Source organism: Podarcis vaucheri, assembly GCF_965113315.1.
Source record: "Podarcis vaucheri genome assembly, chromosome: 12".
NCBI classification, from domain to species: domain Eukaryota; kingdom Metazoa; phylum Chordata; class Lepidosauria; order Squamata; family Lacertidae; genus Podarcis; species Podarcis vaucheri.
The window spans coordinates 49,953,577-49,971,618 of NC_138750.1; the positions used below are offsets into that span (position 1 = coordinate 49,953,577).

At 40.5% G+C, this 18,042-nt stretch overlaps 1 protein-coding gene across 1 annotated transcript in view; it reads left to right on the forward strand.

Moving 5' to 3' along the window:
* The window catches only part of LARP4B (La ribonucleoprotein 4B), a 56,842-nt gene that overhangs the window by 33,399 nt on the left and 5,401 nt on the right, over nucleotides 1-18,042 (forward strand). The window contains exons 3-15 of the mRNA XM_082192319.1: nucleotides 399-546; nucleotides 649-810; nucleotides 3,246-3,327; nucleotides 4,128-4,264; nucleotides 5,165-5,268; nucleotides 6,431-6,541; nucleotides 7,210-7,263; nucleotides 7,364-7,570; nucleotides 8,639-8,745; nucleotides 10,684-10,935; nucleotides 14,045-14,090; nucleotides 15,497-15,664; nucleotides 17,838-17,962. Coding sequence (XP_082048445.1) covers nucleotides 399-546; nucleotides 649-810; nucleotides 3,246-3,327; nucleotides 4,128-4,264; nucleotides 5,165-5,268; nucleotides 6,431-6,541; nucleotides 7,210-7,263; nucleotides 7,364-7,570; nucleotides 8,639-8,745; nucleotides 10,684-10,935; nucleotides 14,045-14,090; nucleotides 15,497-15,664; nucleotides 17,838-17,962 — 1,703 coding nt within the window. The remainder of the gene's footprint in view (nucleotides 1-398; nucleotides 547-648; nucleotides 811-3,245; nucleotides 3,328-4,127; nucleotides 4,265-5,164; nucleotides 5,269-6,430; nucleotides 6,542-7,209; nucleotides 7,264-7,363; nucleotides 7,571-8,638; nucleotides 8,746-10,683; nucleotides 10,936-14,044; nucleotides 14,091-15,496; nucleotides 15,665-17,837; nucleotides 17,963-18,042) is intronic.

Consider the following 18,042-nt stretch of genomic DNA (forward strand, 5'->3'; position numbering starts at 1 on the left):
CTACCTCCTGCAGCTTCCTGTGGTCTCATCCCAATTGAGTTGGGTCCTTTGGGAAAGGTGTAAGATTATTTTTGGGTGGGGGGACGACTGCTGATGGAGGAGAGACTTGTCAGAAATACCTCCTTACAAGAGTACAAGAGAAGGAGAACAACTTGGAATCTAAGACAATTGATGTTACTTCTTTGAATATTCCAAAGAGCTATACAAATGATAAATGTGGATGAATTTGCCTTGACAAGTAATGTAGGTTGAGTTTACATAAGCACCGAATGGCCTCTAGCCACAAGACCTCTTATTCCACTGCTGTATATCTTTTAACCATTTGTGGGTTGCATTTATAATAAGGAACCACGTAAAATTACAGGCATTTAGAGCGTAACCCAATTGTTATTTCCTAGGAGTCGGCCAAGGTTTCTGAACTAAATCCTAATGCAAAAGTATGGGGGAATCATATGTTACATGTGGAAGCAAGCGGGGCTAATGATGGCGGCGTGAGCAAAACCTGGGAAGAAATAGCAGATCATCCACCAGATTCCTGCAAAGAAGGTACGATTCTAGCTGAGTGTGCTGGTCCTCTGAGCCTTTTCTTTCTAATTTAAAGCAGATAAAGAATTTTTTGGTTTGTGACTCCTGCAACTTTTTCTGCAGGGTTGGAGGCCAACGGTGATGGTGACAAAAAGCACCAGAATGAATCGTTAACAGAACTGCAAGAACCATCAGTGACAGCTCCACTGTCAGACCAGACAGATATGAACCCTTTGGCTCTAGATCATTCAGAGTATGAATCTATACACGAAAACACTCAGACAGGTAAGAAAGAGGAGGCTTCCTTGTATGTTTTTAAAATGGTTTTCCAACTTACAAAATGACCCCCAGTGTTTATCCTAAATATGTCTTTGACAGGAACTTATAAATTACAAGCTACTGAAGAAATTTACCTGGGCAACACTGAATTATAGGCATTGCTACAGAAATGATTAAACAGTAACAATAGTTGCTTATAGGAATCCTTGATGCATAGTCTGAAATAAGTAGTGCCTATTAATGTGACAATTTTACCAGGACATTTGCATGTATTTATATGTGGGGCTCAGTCTGCTTCATTTAGGACAAACCACTGTTTGCCCCCGGGCTTGTGACTACAGTACATTTAAAGAAATACCAGATTGATCATATGTACAATATTTCAAATGTTCAAACTTGCCTCCGTCATTAAAAAGCAATCTAAACTTTGAAGTCTCAACAGCCCAGACAATGCTAGGAACTTTGAACCTTCAATGTCTTGGGTAGTGAATATATTTACTAGATGAACTGAGTATTTTATAGGATCACAGGATGTAGTGTTGACATGTTATCTTGGAAGACTAAGTTGTATAATGAAAAGTGCCTACAGTGCATAATTCAGGAGTAGTGCTCTCTAGTTCCCACCATCCCTGACCATCGGCCATGTTTATTTTAATTTTTTTTAAAATGAAGATTGTATTCTTTGGCAAAGGCAAGAAAAGCTGAATGATTCACATTATGCACATTTTATTTGCTTAATTCAGTAATTCTGCTTTTGCTAGTTACAGAGAAAGACAAACTTTGCAGGGCATTACATCTGCTCACTGTGCAACCCACACATGACATTGCCTACATGGTATCAATCCTCCACAATCTCAGGGCCAGAAACTTGCTTTGCAGACTTCTGCAGCTAGTGTCAAATACTGTGTTTTCAGGGTGTGAACATAGGATTTCAACCAATGCACAGCTCTACCATTTTTATACAGTATATAGGCTGAGGATAGATACCACCTGCCTGGGGTACTGTCTGTTTTAAACTAATGTTATTGGGGAAACCTAATAACTCATCTAAGGAAGTCACATTGCACAAGCATTTTTCTGTTGTGCAAACAGGCAGATATCATTGGATGTTGTTCAGTGCAGCCTAACACTATAATTCTTGTGTCATTTCTTCTGAGTCCAGAAAAGGAACTTTTCAAAACATTATATAATTCTCTTATCCATCTTAATCAATTTGGAGCTCCCTTCTGCTTTTTTCCAACTGATAATCTAAGTTTTTACTTAATAGACTAAATAACAACAACAACAACAACAACAACAACAACAACAACAACAATTTATTATTTATACCCCGCCCATCTGGCTGGGTTTCCCCAGGCACTCTGGGCGGCTTCCAACAAAACACTAAAATACAATAACCTATTAAACATTAAAAGCTTCCCTAAACAGGGCTGCCTTTAGATGTCTTCTAAAAGTTTGGTAGTTATTTTTCTCTTTGATACCTGGTGGGAGGGCATTCCACAGGGCGGGTGCCACTACCGAGAAGGCCCTCTGCCTGGTTCCCTGAAACTTGGCTTCTTGCAGCGAGGGAACTGCCAGAAGCCCTCGGAGCTGGACCTCAGTGTCCGGGCAGAACGATGGAGGTTGAGACGCTCCTTCAGGTATACTGGACCGAGGCCGTTTAGCAAAAAGAATTTAGCTCGTGTCTGCTGCAACGTCTGATGGCAAGAATTTCCACTGTAGTACCAAACACAATCCTGGCTGTTAAAATTATAATGAATAATGCAACTTTCTTACATAAGAGTTTCTTACATAAGAGTTTCATGTTGGTCTTTGTACTTTGAAGCTAACAAATGAATTTTTTTTCATATTATATCATTATATCATGGTGCTGTGCACATATTTCAAACTGCTTTCTCGGCAGTAATATATTTCAAGTTTTAAAGATGACGTTTGAGATACTTGTCTGCATTGAGTGTGTAAAGGGTGTACATAACAGAGCAGAAAAAATAAATACTAGAAGCCTTCTTGATACCTTCCAGATATATAAAAATTTATTCCTGTTCAAATATTTACATATTTTACATCACCCTTATTTCTTAAAAGCTATTGCAACTGGAAAGGAATCCTAACTAATTTGTCAGTTGTTTATGTATTGATGGTAATATAAAATGATTGTTGCTTGGCTTTTCAATGGAGCCAACCTTTTCTAATGAGATGGGGTGGGTAGACTGTGGATGCAAGCTTATGTGTGTCTGTGCTCCACCAAAGTTTCTGCTGAGTCCGGATATTTAGGATCATGTGCAAGATACTCTTTGTGTCATGAGTTGGTATGAAGGGTACTTTATTTAACCTCTATTGCCATTGCAAATAAGGTGACCTTTGACACTTGAAGGAAGCTACTTTTTATGAAGGCTTGGTTTCTCCCCCAACTTTGTAAAACTCATGTCTTCTGTTTCTAGAAGGTAAAGAACAGCTGCAGTCAGAAGGTCAGGAAGACTTGCGAGAAGTACTGAAAAAAACACTGGAGTTCTGTTTATCTAGGTAAGCATAACATGTATTCAGTAGTGACCACTCATGCTGTATTTATTTAAAGCATTTTTGTTGGTAGCAAGAAAAATAGAGATATATAGAATTCTTAGATGCCAATATCCAGGTTTGGGAAAAATGTTATTGCAAAATATGCAGCAAAGCAAAGCAAAATCTGCAGCATAGAGAGAGACCACTCATTTGATAAGTTTAAAAAGGTTGATTTATATACTCACAAATGATAGGTCCATGTGCTTTTCCATGCAGCATTCAGTAAAGGTTCCACAGGCATTAAAACGTGGCTTAGTTATACTGGTGAAAGTTCCTAAATTATTGGTGTAGGAATTTAAGAGAGACCTGTTAGAGTGATGTGGTCTGCGCTTGGAGCAAGCAGCTCAGATCTCCCAAATTGAGCTTCTCAAGTAGACTGTGAGGTACAGCGATAAGGCTTGATTACATTCCTCCCAGGTTGGAGGGGAGCGACATAGCTAAGCCTGCCAGGCCAGCTTACTCTGTGGCATCAAACCCTTCATGCATTAATTAGACTTAGGCATGTTGGTTATCCCACATTTTTATCCCACTCTTCATACCAGAAAAGAAAAAGGCTTCCAGAGCAGTTTACAGATATTTGCCTTTTAGGATGATAGGTTAGGTCATGTGTGAGGAACCTTTGCCCTTTCAGATGCTGCTGAGTTACAACTCCCGATCAGCTCTAGTGATCATGTTGATCAATAAGCAAGTCAAATGCAACTTTTTCGCTTGTGTAAAGATAAAGAAAGGAGTTTTATAATGAAGACTCTGCTTTCCTTCAACAGAGAGAATCTTGCCAGTGACATGTACCTTATATCTCAGATGGACAGTGATCAGTATGTGCCAATAATGACAGTAGCAAACCTTGATCACGTCAAGAAGCTGAGCACTGATATGGATTTGATTGTTGAAGTGCTGCGATGTAAGTAATTGACAAAGCACCTATTTTTGACTTGAAGATGAATAGTGAGTTTTTGTTCTGTGAGGTGCATAGCATTGGGGGAGGGTTGAAGCCAGCGGGTGAGTGCAACATTTAGAAAACTGTACTTAAATGACAATAAACCTGTCTTGGCAGTAAATTCATGCTTGCAGCGAGAGACCTGCCATTTAATCTTCTGTTTTATACAATAGATTTATTGGAGAATGCCCCTCTGTCAAACTGCTCGACTTGGGTATCCTAATGATACTGCATTGTTGCAGTTAAACGTATATTCAGTATGTAGCTTGTTAGCGTCAGCCACTACAGACTTTTCTAAGTGGAAGTTCTCCAAGGTTGGTTTCAAAAGATACCTAGCAGGTTTCTGCTCCAGCACACCATTTGCAATTTTTATTTAGCAGTTTACTAATTAAACCTGTCAAGCATAAATTTTTTGTATCGTGGCTAAAGTATTTGAAAGTAATTACCACTGGTGTGAGGCAGTTTGGAATCTGATAAGTGAAGCGCTTGATGGTCACTCCTGATGATTTGTTTAGTGTAGTACCAAAGAGTAGTGTTGGAATGTACACTCTTTCATTTCAAAGTGGGGAAAAGGGCAATACAAGGTGGACTTTCTAACAGAATAAGACTGGTAGGAGTGGGTTCCCCCCTCTGAAAGGCTTCACTAAGAGGTGTGGTGAACACTCCAGGATCTTTCCTAAAGTAAGTTGTTTGCCTGGGAGACTTGACAGGCATGTTCCACGTTTGTACACATTTATTTACAAACCGGAGATGAATAAGGTAACAGATCTTACTCTAGTCCTACAAAACTGCAGTGTGTGCAAAACAAAGCCTTGCTTAACTGGTTGAATTCAAAGTAACTGTGTTGTATGTGTCTTCCCCTAGCATTGCCTTTAGTCCAAGTGGACGAGAAGGGTGAAAAAGTCAGGCCAAACCAGAATCGCTGCATTGTGATTTTACGTGAAGTACCTGAATCTACTCCAATTGAAGTAAGTTCTGTATACAGCAGTCAAACAATTCGCAACATGCTTTAAAAAAATCCCACCCACCCTATACCTTTGCCATGGTGCTGGGTGGCTACAGCTTTAATTGTGATTCTCTCTCTTGGCGATCACTTGTGGCCAAGTAAGCTTTTCTTCCATATAATATTTTCCAAGTAAGATTTACTTCCATATAATTGTGCATTCATGATATCACTCACAACTTTATAAAGCATACAAGGAAAACAATCCCACACTCAACCAATAACTAAATACCTGTTTAAAAGACTATGGCAGACCAACACGGCTACCTATCTGTGTATCTGAAGAAGTGTGCATGCACACGAAAGCTCATACCAAGAACTAACTTAGTTGGTCTTTAAGGTGCTACTGGAAGGAATTTTTTTATTCTGTTTAAAAGAAAATATTGAATTGCCGCTGAGATGCCATTTATACCTTGTCAGAAAGAGGTTTCTGGAGCCTTTTAGACAGCGAGTGCCTCTCTACATGCTTCCACCATAAAGTTAAGGCTGCTCCTGGAAGACAGATTCCAAATCAATAAATGTAGAGCAGTGGGCAACATTTTGAGTGAGGTGTTCTAACTAGCTCATTGACAGCAGAAGAGATCGAGGAGGTTGAGTAAATGCTCTTTGAAGAGAAAGAGATGTTTTAAGAAATCAAAAAAGTAATATTGGTGTTCATGCAGAGTGATATTAACAGGAAAACACAATTTCCTGAGTCATAAAGTTTGACTTGGGAACGTCAATAAGGGTGTATCTGCTGTTAATCTGTTAATTGAAGGTTAACACGGTATGTCTTTGTATTTACAGTTCAGTGAGTAGTATCTGAACTGTACTGGAATAGACCCAATTGAAATCAATGGACTTTAAATTAGTGATAGGTGTGACTTAGTCAGGTGCCACCCTGAAATTGTTTAGGCACCAACATCAAACCTTTAGGTGGCAGCCTTTGCATAGTTGAAAAGAAATCAGGTCCCTGGAATGATGGGACAGTGTCAGTAGCCTGCTCCATAGCCCTTTCTTGTTGAAATTAAGGATAGTCAGTGATACTTTTTGCCATCAGTTCTAATGAGGCCTTGACTTGCTTGGTCCTAAATGAACCTTCTGTTGTACTTGTCAGTGAACCCTCTTTCCCACCAATCTTTCCTTAGGAGGTCGAAGCACTCTTCAAGGGAGATAACTTGCCTAGGTTCATCAACTGTGAGTTTGCCTATAATGACAACTGGTTTATTACATTTGAGTCTGAAGCAGATGCACAGCAGGTAAGCTCTCACTTTTTTGTTGCACATATTTAGTTTGTGTCAATTATCAGTTTTGGAGATTAATTACTGTGACACTCTTGACTGAGGTGGTGTGAACAGACCTCCACAAACAAAGTTGGTCCATAATACAATGTTCATGTAAGAAATGGCAGGAAGACATCATATAGTTGCACAGAACAGCAGCCTTCATAATTCAGAGAAATTCATTGTTGTCTAGTCATGGTTTCCATAATTAAGTCTAGAATACATGTACTTCTTGGAAATTTTAAATCCTACTAAAAGGAGTGATTCAGCCAACTGCTGTTGTGATTATGATAAGTCTTAATTGTGCCTTTCTTGTCTGGGCTGCTCTCAAAAGCTGGTTTAGACCCTAGAGTGGAATTTTTGAAATGGAGTAAGTAGCTTCCTGCTCCCATCTTTACTGTGATTTTAGTACCACATATGATCATTGCCAAGCAGGGTTAAAATGAAACCTGATAATGCCTCTGACCATATGCTGAGGACCTGTCTGTAATCCAGTATAAACCTGAATTGGACCCAAGTATTCTTAAATAGGGAAGAACTGATATTGTTTGAGTTAATATCTGTGTGTGCATAATTATATACTTTTTCTTGTTAATTTGCTATATCTGCTGCCTTTCACAAAAACATATTTTTCACTCTTAAAGGCTTATAGATACCTTAGAGAAGAAGTGAAAACCTTCCAAGGAAAACCAATTAAGGTAAATACGTTTTGTTTTTAGTGTTCACTGAAATACTTCTGAGAGTGGTCGTCTTTCTCTTAGACTGATTCTTCTAAGATCATGCTCTTCTGTCTTTTAGGCAAGAATAAAAGCAAAGGCTATAGCTATAAACACATTTTTGCCAAAGAATGGATACAGACCTCTGGACATGAACATCTACACACAGCGTTATACAACATCATTTTACATACCTCCAGTATACAGCCCCCAACAGCAGTTTCCACTGTACAGCTTAATTGCCCCACAGACGTGGTCAACAACACATAGCTATCTTGATCCATCACTGGTAAGCACTTCAGAATCATTCCTTTGTTGCTTTTTTAAATGTTCATGCTGTTACTTAGTCTTGAATATAATCGGGGCATACTAGATTCAGTTTATAGCTCCATAATAACTGGTGTACTTCCTGAATCTGTTTTACGTACTCTTACTTCTCAACCCATATATTAGCATTACACCATGTTCCTCATTTTTAGATTATTTTGTAGCAGCAAGTTGGAGTAGCTAAAGACAATGAGAAAGAAGGCCTCTTGAATGTTTTTAATTCTGTTAAATCCCCTTCAGTGTAAATTGAAGTGATGATAGGAACTAAGGACTTGATTATTTATCCTCATAATCTTAAGACCAGGTGTTACGCTCAAGCTACATATTAAGTAAAATTGCATGGCAGAATCGCCCTTGCATTTCAGACTTCCAAACTACGTGCAGTGCTTAAGAGGTTTTGACCTCAGCCTCTCCCTTACATGCGAACTTTCTGCAGACACTAAATGTTTTTTTATGTAAAAACATTTAGTGCTGGTTTTGACCTATGAAGCCTTAAACAGCTCAGGGCCACAATTATGTCAAGGACCGCAAACCTGGACCTTGCAATCATCAGCTGAGGCCCTTTTTTCATGCGCCCCCTCCATAAGAGGTCCAGAGGATGGCAACACAAGACCGGGCCTTTTCTGTGGTGGCTCCCCATCTGTAGGATGTTCTCCTCACCTGGTGCCTTCATTACATATCTTTAGGTGCCAGGCAAAAACATTACTCCATAACCAGACCATTTAAATGTGTGTTTGGCAGGGTGGTTATTGCTTTGCTTTTGTTCTATTTAGTATTTTGTGTTCTCATTTTGTATTTTTATGTTGCGAACCACCCTGTAATCTTCTGAGGAAGAATGGCATACTAAATAAATTAACTAACTTACCTGCTTCACCACTGTGAGGACTGGATCCTGGTCTAGCTGGGCTATACACCTGGGCCAGCAAGTGCTGATCTTAATGTAAAAATCAGTCCTGTGAGGTCATTTCAAGAACTCTTGAGAGTCTCTTAAATCTACAGCTGTGTAACTTGCAGTACTTCTGTTCCATAGGTAACACCGTTTCCAAATACTGGATTTATCAATGGTTTTACATCTCCTACTTTCAAGCCTACTACTTCTCCACTGACTTCACTCAGGCAGTATACACCTAGAAGCAGGCAAGTTCTGGAAATAAGTTTTCATCTTTTGCTCTGTTAATTTATATCTGTCGTGGGAATTATTGGAATGGCATTTGCCAGGAGTATGTATCACTTTGGGATGTTCACTTCTCTTGAATACTATGGCCTGTCCTCACTTTATAATTGTATAAAGAACCATTCCGGTGGTGCCTCTGGTTACAAACTTAATTCGTTCTGGAGGTCCGTTCTTAACCTGAAACTGTTCTTAACCTGAGGCACCACTTTAGCTAATGGGGCCTACCACGCCACCTGCACACAATTTCTGTTCTCATCCTGAGGTAAAGTTCTTAACCTGAGGTACTACTTCCGGGTTAGCAGAGTCTGTAACCCGAGGTGTTTGTAACCCGAGGTACCACTGTAATTGGTTTTTTATTTTTTTTAAAAACCAGACCTTAATTACAACCCTGGGTTATGTTAATGTTACAGTAGCAATTTGAACAATTGATTAAGGGAAGTGGCCTACATGACCTCCCCAAATGGAAATCTATGCTGCTAGGAGGAATAATAATTTTACAAGAATTGCAGGCGTTGTGTCTTCATGAAGTGCTGTGGTCACAGATCTCAATGTGATGAGACAGGCTTCTTCTAAAAGAGACATTGTTGGCTTCTAGAGAACTGAACTACATGTATGTGAAGCAGTGGGAGGAGAGGGGATGATGGCTGGGAGGAGAATAGAGTCAGTGCTGGAGCTGCAAGGTATTTAATATCCCCAAGGGCAGGTACGTATAGAATGACCACTCTCTCTTGACTGTGGTTAAAAGATGAGAACGGACCATAAAATCACATATAGTGGTACCTTGGGTTAAGAACTTAATTCGTTCCAGAGGTCCATTCTTAACCTGAGACTGTTCTTAACCTGAGACACTTTAGCTAATGGGGCCTCCTGCTGCTGCCGCGCCGCCGGAGCACGATTTCTCTTCTCATCCTGAAGCAAAGTTCTTAACCCAAGGTACTATTTCTGGGTTAGCGGAGTCTGTAACCTGAAGCGTCTGTAACCCGAGGTACCACTGTACCTCTACCCCAGAGTAAATTCCACCCTCCCATCTTATCCACTGGTTCAGGCTAACCAGACAGAGAGTTAACCACAGTTAAGATTGATGCCAAGATCTCCGTCTTGGTTAAGGTGGGCGGAGCGCACATTCTCATGATGGAAGCCATTGCATCTACAGAAGCACCAGGCCTTTCTGGACAACAATTAAGGATTTATTATGTTTTCAGAATGTATTAGAAAAATTATATAGAAAGGTTTATTGTTTTGTGTTCATTCAAATGTAAGATAAAACATATGCAAAGGGACTTGACAGGAAGTCAAAGTTGAAGAACAGATTTTGGAAGATAAAAGGGAAAAAATATTTACTTTCATTGTTATCATTTTCTGTGCGGTGTGGGTGTCTGCACATATGTGTGTTGTTGTATGCAATGTTTGGGAGGAAATAAGACGGTAAATAACAAATAACAAACTAAATATCGATGTATGTAATTTTTATTTCTTAATTATATTTAGTGGTAGTATGGCTGTATTGTTTTTTGAAACATAAAACCATTCAATAAAAATTATAAAAAAAGAAGCAGCACCAGGCCTTTCCATATAAATAGACTTTGTAGAAGTAAATGTATCTTCTTTGTAGAAGATAGATTTTGAGAAGAAGACAGATGTTACAACTTGTCCTGATAAAATTACAGACCTTTGTCATGTTATGTAATAAAGTTTCCTTTGACGGCTCTAAAAGATCACGCCACATTTTCCCATGAGTGTTGGGTGGATTCCCGCCACAGCCTGAACAATTTATGTATTCGGTAAACATTTGTCTTATGCTATAAAAGGAATAGCCTTTAGAAAGTTCTTCAGCGCGGTTCTGGAAGTTGTCTGCAGATTTTGCACGATGGTTTAAATTATGTCTTTTGTTTCTCCCCCAGAAATCCCAGCAAATCACATCTACGGCATACAATACCCAGTGCGGACAGAGGGCCAGGACTTTTAGAGAGCCCTACAATATTCAATTTTTCTGCTGACCGCTTAATCAACGGTGTCAGGAGCCCGCAAACAAGGCAACCAGGGCAAAACAGGACACGGATGCAAAGTACGACAAGTTATACCAAGCGTGAAGTGGGCAGTGGGCGAGTAGAGCCTGCTACTTTAGACTCATCCCCAAACTTAGGTAGAGGAAGGTGAGTACTGGAACATTTATTAAGCACTTTTGTTGACTAAGTGCTGCTCAGAGCTCCATTAAATCATGTGTTTCCACCATGTGGGAGTAATGAAAAGTGGAAGATGAAACCCCAGGTGAGGAGGGAGATTGAATTGCGGGGAAAGAGAAAAGAAAATAACTTTTAAAAGCATTTTTTAAAGGGTTTTTGTATAAATGAGAGGCTGGGAAAGAAATTCCACAGATGAGGTGCGTCTAAGAAAACGGGCGTGCAAGAACTGAGAAGATGCTTACTAACAAAAAGATTAGAATCTGTATTGACACAAAAAAATTGGCAGACTGAAGTGAGTGGGAAGATTTCTGATGGCTACATAAAGAGGACTGCAACAGTTTGGAATGCTTCTAGGGCAATGAGTCCAAGAGAGGGAAATAATTGCTTGTAGAAAGAGGCATTAACATGGTGACAAGTCGAAGTGAAGAAGTACCGAACTAAAAAAAGAAACATCTGGTTGGGAAAGTGTTTTGGTGTTAAACTAGGGTCCATATCAAAATATGGCAAACCATATTCAATCTAATAACATATTTCTGTTGCTTTAGTTGTTATATAACTATTTACAATTTGGAAGTTGCAATTTAGCTTACTTATTTATCCTGGCTGCCTTCGGTTATGGAGTCCAAGACACTGCTCATGTGGCTCCCATGCAGGTACTGGTTAGGCTGAGACCTGCTTAATTCTACCAAGGTGGTAATCTCATTAGCCTTCAGACCTTGCCCTGGGATCCTAGAACCTTTGTTGCTTGGTGCTCTGTGATTTGACAGGGAGAAATTGTGTTCAGAATGAAGACCGCAAGCTGGCTGCATCTGGTCTTTTCAGGAACACAAATACTTTATTTGGTGGGGGTCAGTTGATATTGCACGGGCTAGGGACAAGAATTTTAAACTCAGTAAGGAAGATCAGCCAAGGAAGAACTGGAGGGCACAAAGGACATCTTAATAATCTGCCAAACATTCCTTTTGGTTTCTAAGCCTTCAACAGAGCTTTCTCTGCCAGAGTTGTGAAACTGGAAATGTGGGGGTGGGGTGGGGGTGGTGTTTTTGTAAGAGATGCTTTTTAGGAAGCCCAATTCCTTGCCCGAAATTTATTTCTGTGCTGCTTGAATGGTCTGAATAGGCATGGCTTTTTGTGTGTGCCATCATTGCAATGCAAATGCTTATTGGACCTTGCACTTCATTAGCATTGATATGTGGTGGTTTTCAACTTTTCCTCTTGTTTGTTTCCAATAGTAGTGCTCTGGACACCTTTTTATTTTACTGCAAATCTATGAGATATTACACGTACACGTACACATGCACAGATAATTGATTTTTTGTCATTCTTCCCCTAACCCGTCATCTGAGTGCTAAGAGCAGATTGATAGATTTCATAAGCCTTTGTAGGTATCGGTTGTCAAGCTACTGTCTTACAGTCTAGCCCTTGTGCCTGGTGTTACTGTGCTAGTTCTTATTTGACACTGCAGGCTCTTTATTCTATGAATGCAGTCATTTGTTGCTACCATTTGTAATACCAAAACTGCAGAGAGAAATGGAATCGAATGGAGTGGCTGGAAGCCTGAGCAGAACTCAGCACTTCAGTCTTTTTTGTCCTTTATAAAAATCTCTTACTAATCAGCCTTATGTTCATTGCCTTTATTTGTTACTTAGAAAACATAAGAGAATTGTGAGACAATTGCTTACAAAGGATTTAGGTCTCCTGTAAACTTGCAAGAAACCCCAAATTCCTAGTGCTGTAGATATTTATACAGGTACCAAGCCATGGTATGGATAGTAGAACAATGTAGCTTGCCTTGGACAAGGAGCGCTAACATTATGCAAGAGAACGAAAGCAACTGCATGATGTCCACGACCATAGTGTCTCATACCAAATGTAAACGAACTGTGAAAAAGACACTATGAATAAAAAATGGAGACGTTATTTGTACTTTTCCTTGTTTATATGTTTGTTTTGTAACACAAGGAAATCTTGAATAAAAACTTCTTTTTTACAAAAAAAAAACAAAAAAACAGGAGCAAGAGCACCATGTACTTGGCTGTGGTATAGTCAGCCCTTAATCATTTGAGACAAAAGCACCGAAAGACATGGGAAAAAATAGTGGTGGGGAATTTGTTAGTTTGTTTATATTCCCTCCTTTTTCCCTGATGGGGCTCCCCAGGCAACTTTCAGATAAAAGCAAACCGAAAAAAGCTAACTGCCATTATCCCAGAATGTATTATTTATCAACATATTTTTCATTGACAAAAATTGGAAAATGAAACGGTAATGCAATCTTTGCAGCTTAATAGTTGAAATGCAGGTTATTTAATGTGTGTCAGGATTTGATTGTATTCTCTGAAGAACAAGACGGCTATACAGGTGAATGACTTCTATCAGCTTCCTATGCTTTAAAGTTCTAGCCAGCACCTGTACTTTGGAACTCCCCGCCACTTGAGATCAAGCAGGCGCCTTCACTGTACTCTTTTTTGCGCCTGCTAGAAACATTATTGTTTAAACAAGCCAACTAGATGCTTAGAAAGTTGAGGTAACTTTAATCTGTTTTAGTATTTTTAACTTTGCATATTTCAAAGTAATGGCTGTGAATTTTTTCTCAACCTTCTTGTTTTATCTGTTTGTAAACCACTTTGAGCTTGTTGGTTTTTTTTACAATCAAGTGGTGTAGAAATTTTAGGAATTATATAAATAAATAATATTCAGGTGAAGGTTACAAAGACTCAAGCTTGCAGCACACCACAAGTACTGGAATTCCATTCCAAAACCAGAATCTGCCAGTTAGAAAGCATGCTGGGAAAACCAATTGCTTGCATTACCTTTACCTACTTAGCATCCCCTTGCTTTTATGAATAGGCAGGGTTAATTAAATAATCTGATGTGGAGGAAGTTACATTGATGCAGCCGGGGAATTAAGGTGACATACAACATTATTCCACCTCCCTCCCAAAAGATCATATCCTCCCACCAACTCTGTGAGGTTGATAGGCCAAGAGATAAGTGTCTGGACCCAAGGTCATGTAGTGAGCTTCTTACCAGCGATGCATAGAACAAAAGTTTCTCATTACATTGATTTTTCTGCTTCCAGGAAAAACTCGTATGGCTATCGAAAGAAGAGAGAAGACAAGTTTACGGTGAGTTTGTTATGGCTGCAAATATCATGAATGACATAGTAATACGTGACATGATTGACATGATATAATTACTAAAGAATAAAATACAGTCAGTAGCTCCTGAGGGTCGTGAGGTGAATACCAAGACTGGAGCAGAGTCATTTTTTTATCAGGGTTACTGAAAAGCAGGCTTGCCTAAAATGATCCTCACCCATCCGTCCACTATTTCTCCTCCCAGCCAGAGACTAGTCTGCTTTCATTGGAAGGAGAAAATCCCCATAACAAAATGGATATTAGATCTGCTTCTTTGTGAAGTTAAGGTCATGCAGATCCTCTTTGATCCCCATTTCCCCCAACCCTTGTCTCCTCTTGGTTGCTTTTCCCCTCCCAATTCTTTCTCTCCACAATTCCAAGCCATTTTCCTCCTCTTTTGTGGTGGCATCTTTTACACAGCGAGGGGTGTTTTGTGCATTGAGATGTGCCCCCCCTTTCTGTGTAGTTCCTCCCCCAATAACTGCATCTGGTTGATGACCAGCTTCCTTTAAAATTTCTCCACGTGTGCAATGGTAGAAACAGCCTTTTAAATGAAGTATGAGACTTGCAGGTTCTCCCGATAAGTCTGCCATCATTTTCAATTTGCCTGTAGTAAACCAACTGGGGCCATGATCAAGTGAATTTGGTCTCTGTGGAAACATGTTTCCATGTGCATAGCTGGCGTGTCCCTTTAGGTAAAGGTAAAGGGACCCCTGACAATTAGGTCCAGTCGTGACTGACTCTGGGGTTGCGGCGCTCATCTCGCTTTATTGGCCGAGGGAGCCGGTGTACAGTTTGCGAGTCATGTGGCCAGCATGACTAAGCCGCTTCTGGTGAACCAGAACAGCGCAGAGAAATGCCATTTACCTTCCCACCGGAGCGGTACCTATTTATCTACTTGCACTTTGACGTGCTTTCGAACTGCTAGGTTGGCAGGAGCAGGGACAGAGCAACGGGAGCTCACCCCGTCGTGGGGATTCGAACCGCCGACCTTCTGATCGGCAAGTCCTAGGCTCTGTGGTTTAACCCACAGCGCCACCCGCGTCCCTTACACACCTCATGCTTGAACATGAGTAGTTCACATGTGGTCATCTGGATCCTGGCCTGGGTCTATGTCCTCATGTATTTTAGTCCCTTAAAATGGTTTTTGAAACTATACAGATGGTTCACAAAGAACTCCTTTCATTTTTGTGGATAGAAATGATAATCTGTATGATTTACTTTTGTTTGTTTAAGAAGTCTTTGGAGAATATTGGGACATAGATGCATATAGCAGGTGTGGCAATAGTTTTTTGTTGTTAAAAAAGCACAAGTAGATGACTAATGTTAAGATGTTTTTAAAAGTTCATAGTCTTTCAGTGAAGCCTAACATTTCTTACTTTTTTCTCTTGCAGAGAGGACAAACGCAGTCTCCACCACCACCAAAGCCTCCATCCCCAAGTTTTGAATTGGGACTGTCCAGTTTCCCTCCATTGCCTGGAGCTGCTGGGAATCTAAAGACTGAAGACTTGTTTGAAAACAGACTATCAAATGTGATAGTAGGAGGAACATCGAAAGAAAGAGTGAGTATGCAGCTGAACTGGGCAGGGGATCTGCAAATGAAGGCATCCTCCCCCTAGCAATTGCCTTTTTTCTCCTTTGGGAAGCCTGACTTGTGCTGTGAATCGATCTGCGACACTTGTGAAACATTTGTCAGAAAAGAATTAATGCTAGGTTGCAAATTCATCTGAAGGGGGCTGGCTTTTTAAATTGGATTTCAGTAAACTGATGTAGCTGAGTAACAGACAGATTTCTTAAACAAACCTACATCTGCTTGTGGAACTGGTCCAAAGAGGTTCGTATCAGTGGCCAGATGGCCTTGGCAGTGACACAGAATGCTTTGTATCATAGATACGTAGAGTTGGAAGGGACCCTGAGGGTCAGCTAGTCCACCTCCCTGCAATACAGGAATCTCAACACATGGTCCCCCATCCAATTTGAAACAACACTGGACTCTGCTTAGCTTTGCAAATCTGCCAGCAGTTTTATTGCTGCAGCACCCTCTTATTGATGATCAAAGAAAATCTGGAAGGAAAAGGGTGCTGTTTCAATATATGGTTGTCCTTGCCCAGATGCAAAGCTCATAACAACCAACTGTAAAGGTGCCACCTTCTACTTAATAAGATAGTCAATCTTGCCTTATTTTTAATACCTGAATAGACTTCAGAACAGTTTAGAAGCAGAAAAGCCAACTACACAACATACATCCAGAATTAAAGTACAGTACTATCATCACTGACAAGGAGCTCTGCAGAGTGTTTGGTCAAAGGTTCTCTTGGACCTCTAGTGAGAGATGGCATGAACATGAGACCTTTTCACTTGTTGCAGAAATGACACCTAGCACAAAAAAGTAGCAGTGTGGGATTTTCCTGTTTGTGGTGCCAGCCAGTCATGCCCTCTTACAGCATGCTCTATTCCATAACACACACACACCCCAGATATTTTGAAACCCCGACCCCTTCCCTCCCTCCACTGTAAACCTTGGAGTTCCCTCAGTCTCTGTTCCCTCTTGTTCATTCTGCCTGCATAAGGATCCACACTCAGAGAATTGAATTTCTCTTGGTATACACGATGGCTTGTGCTGGTCTACTCAGCTTTAGCCACTACCAAGCGCTGCAGTTTATTCGATACTCCTGCTTGGAATAAAATGCTTGGGTGCAAGCAGCAGAAGAAGAAGAGTTTGGATTTGATATCCCACCTTTCACTCCCTTCAAGGAGTCTCAAAGCAGCTAACATTCTCCTTTCCCTTCCTCCCCCACAACAAACACTCTGTGAGGTGAGTGGGGCTGAGAGACTTCAGAGAAGTGTGACTGGCCCAAGGTCACCCAGCAGCTGTATGTGGAGGAGCGGAGACGCGAACCCGGTTCCCCAGATTACGAGACTACCGCTCTTAACCACAGCAGCCCTGTGCAGTGTCCTGCCTGCTGAATAAAGCATTCTCACTAATCCCTTAAAACCACTGCCGAGGGTTAGGGGTCATGCAGAGTGTGGTGTGGCACAGATGAAATCAGCATACAAAATAAAGGCCAGCATCCAACCAACTTGTTCTGCCAGCGCAAGCATTTATGCTCATGCAACAGAACTTTCCTCCCTTCTTCCTCCTGCTTGCATCTGCACCCTCTCCAAATCTGCGCTGGGATTGGAGGGTTGGAGGAAGGCCAGATTTAGAGGGCGCTTGTTCGCACAAGCAGCGTTCTGCATCCCAAACCAAACAATTCCTTAACTTGTTTTGAAATCTCTGGAGCTATTGCTCTAGGTCAGTGGTTCTCCAACTTCTTTCTCTGGGCCACACTTTCAGAATAAATATTTGCTCACGCCACACCAATTTTTTTATTGGTAAGGAATACATTGGAAAACAAAAAGGAACCACTCCTAGCAGTGCTTGATTTATAACATAGAACACAGCTGCTTTATAATATGATCATGGGGCATCCAGAAAATATAAAACAATGCAGCGACATAAGAACATGAATCATTCCCACACACTTGATGCTCTTGCTCTCTTTTTGAAAAGATATCTATCGATAGTCTGGAAATAAAAATATTTTGATACGATACTATACTACACTGAAATGTTTAACTGTTTCTTGGTCTCTGTTGGAATCTTTTTTGCAAGTCTGCTTCTATAAAGGCTTTGAGTGTATGTTGCCTTGAGTTGAAATGCATTTGAAATGACCCGAAATTTGTTTTCTTCAGAACCTCAGCGCGACTACTAGTACAAACACTATTCCATCAGGAGTTCCTCGAGAACCTTTGTTGCCAGTTTCTCCTCCTCTACCCGGGACGTTTGAAAGGTCTCCTTCCCCATCCCAGCCTCCTGAGTAAGGACTTAATTATACATGGCTTTAAATATACTGCTCTGAATCAACAGTTTGCATTTTCCATCATCAAAAGGTTAGGT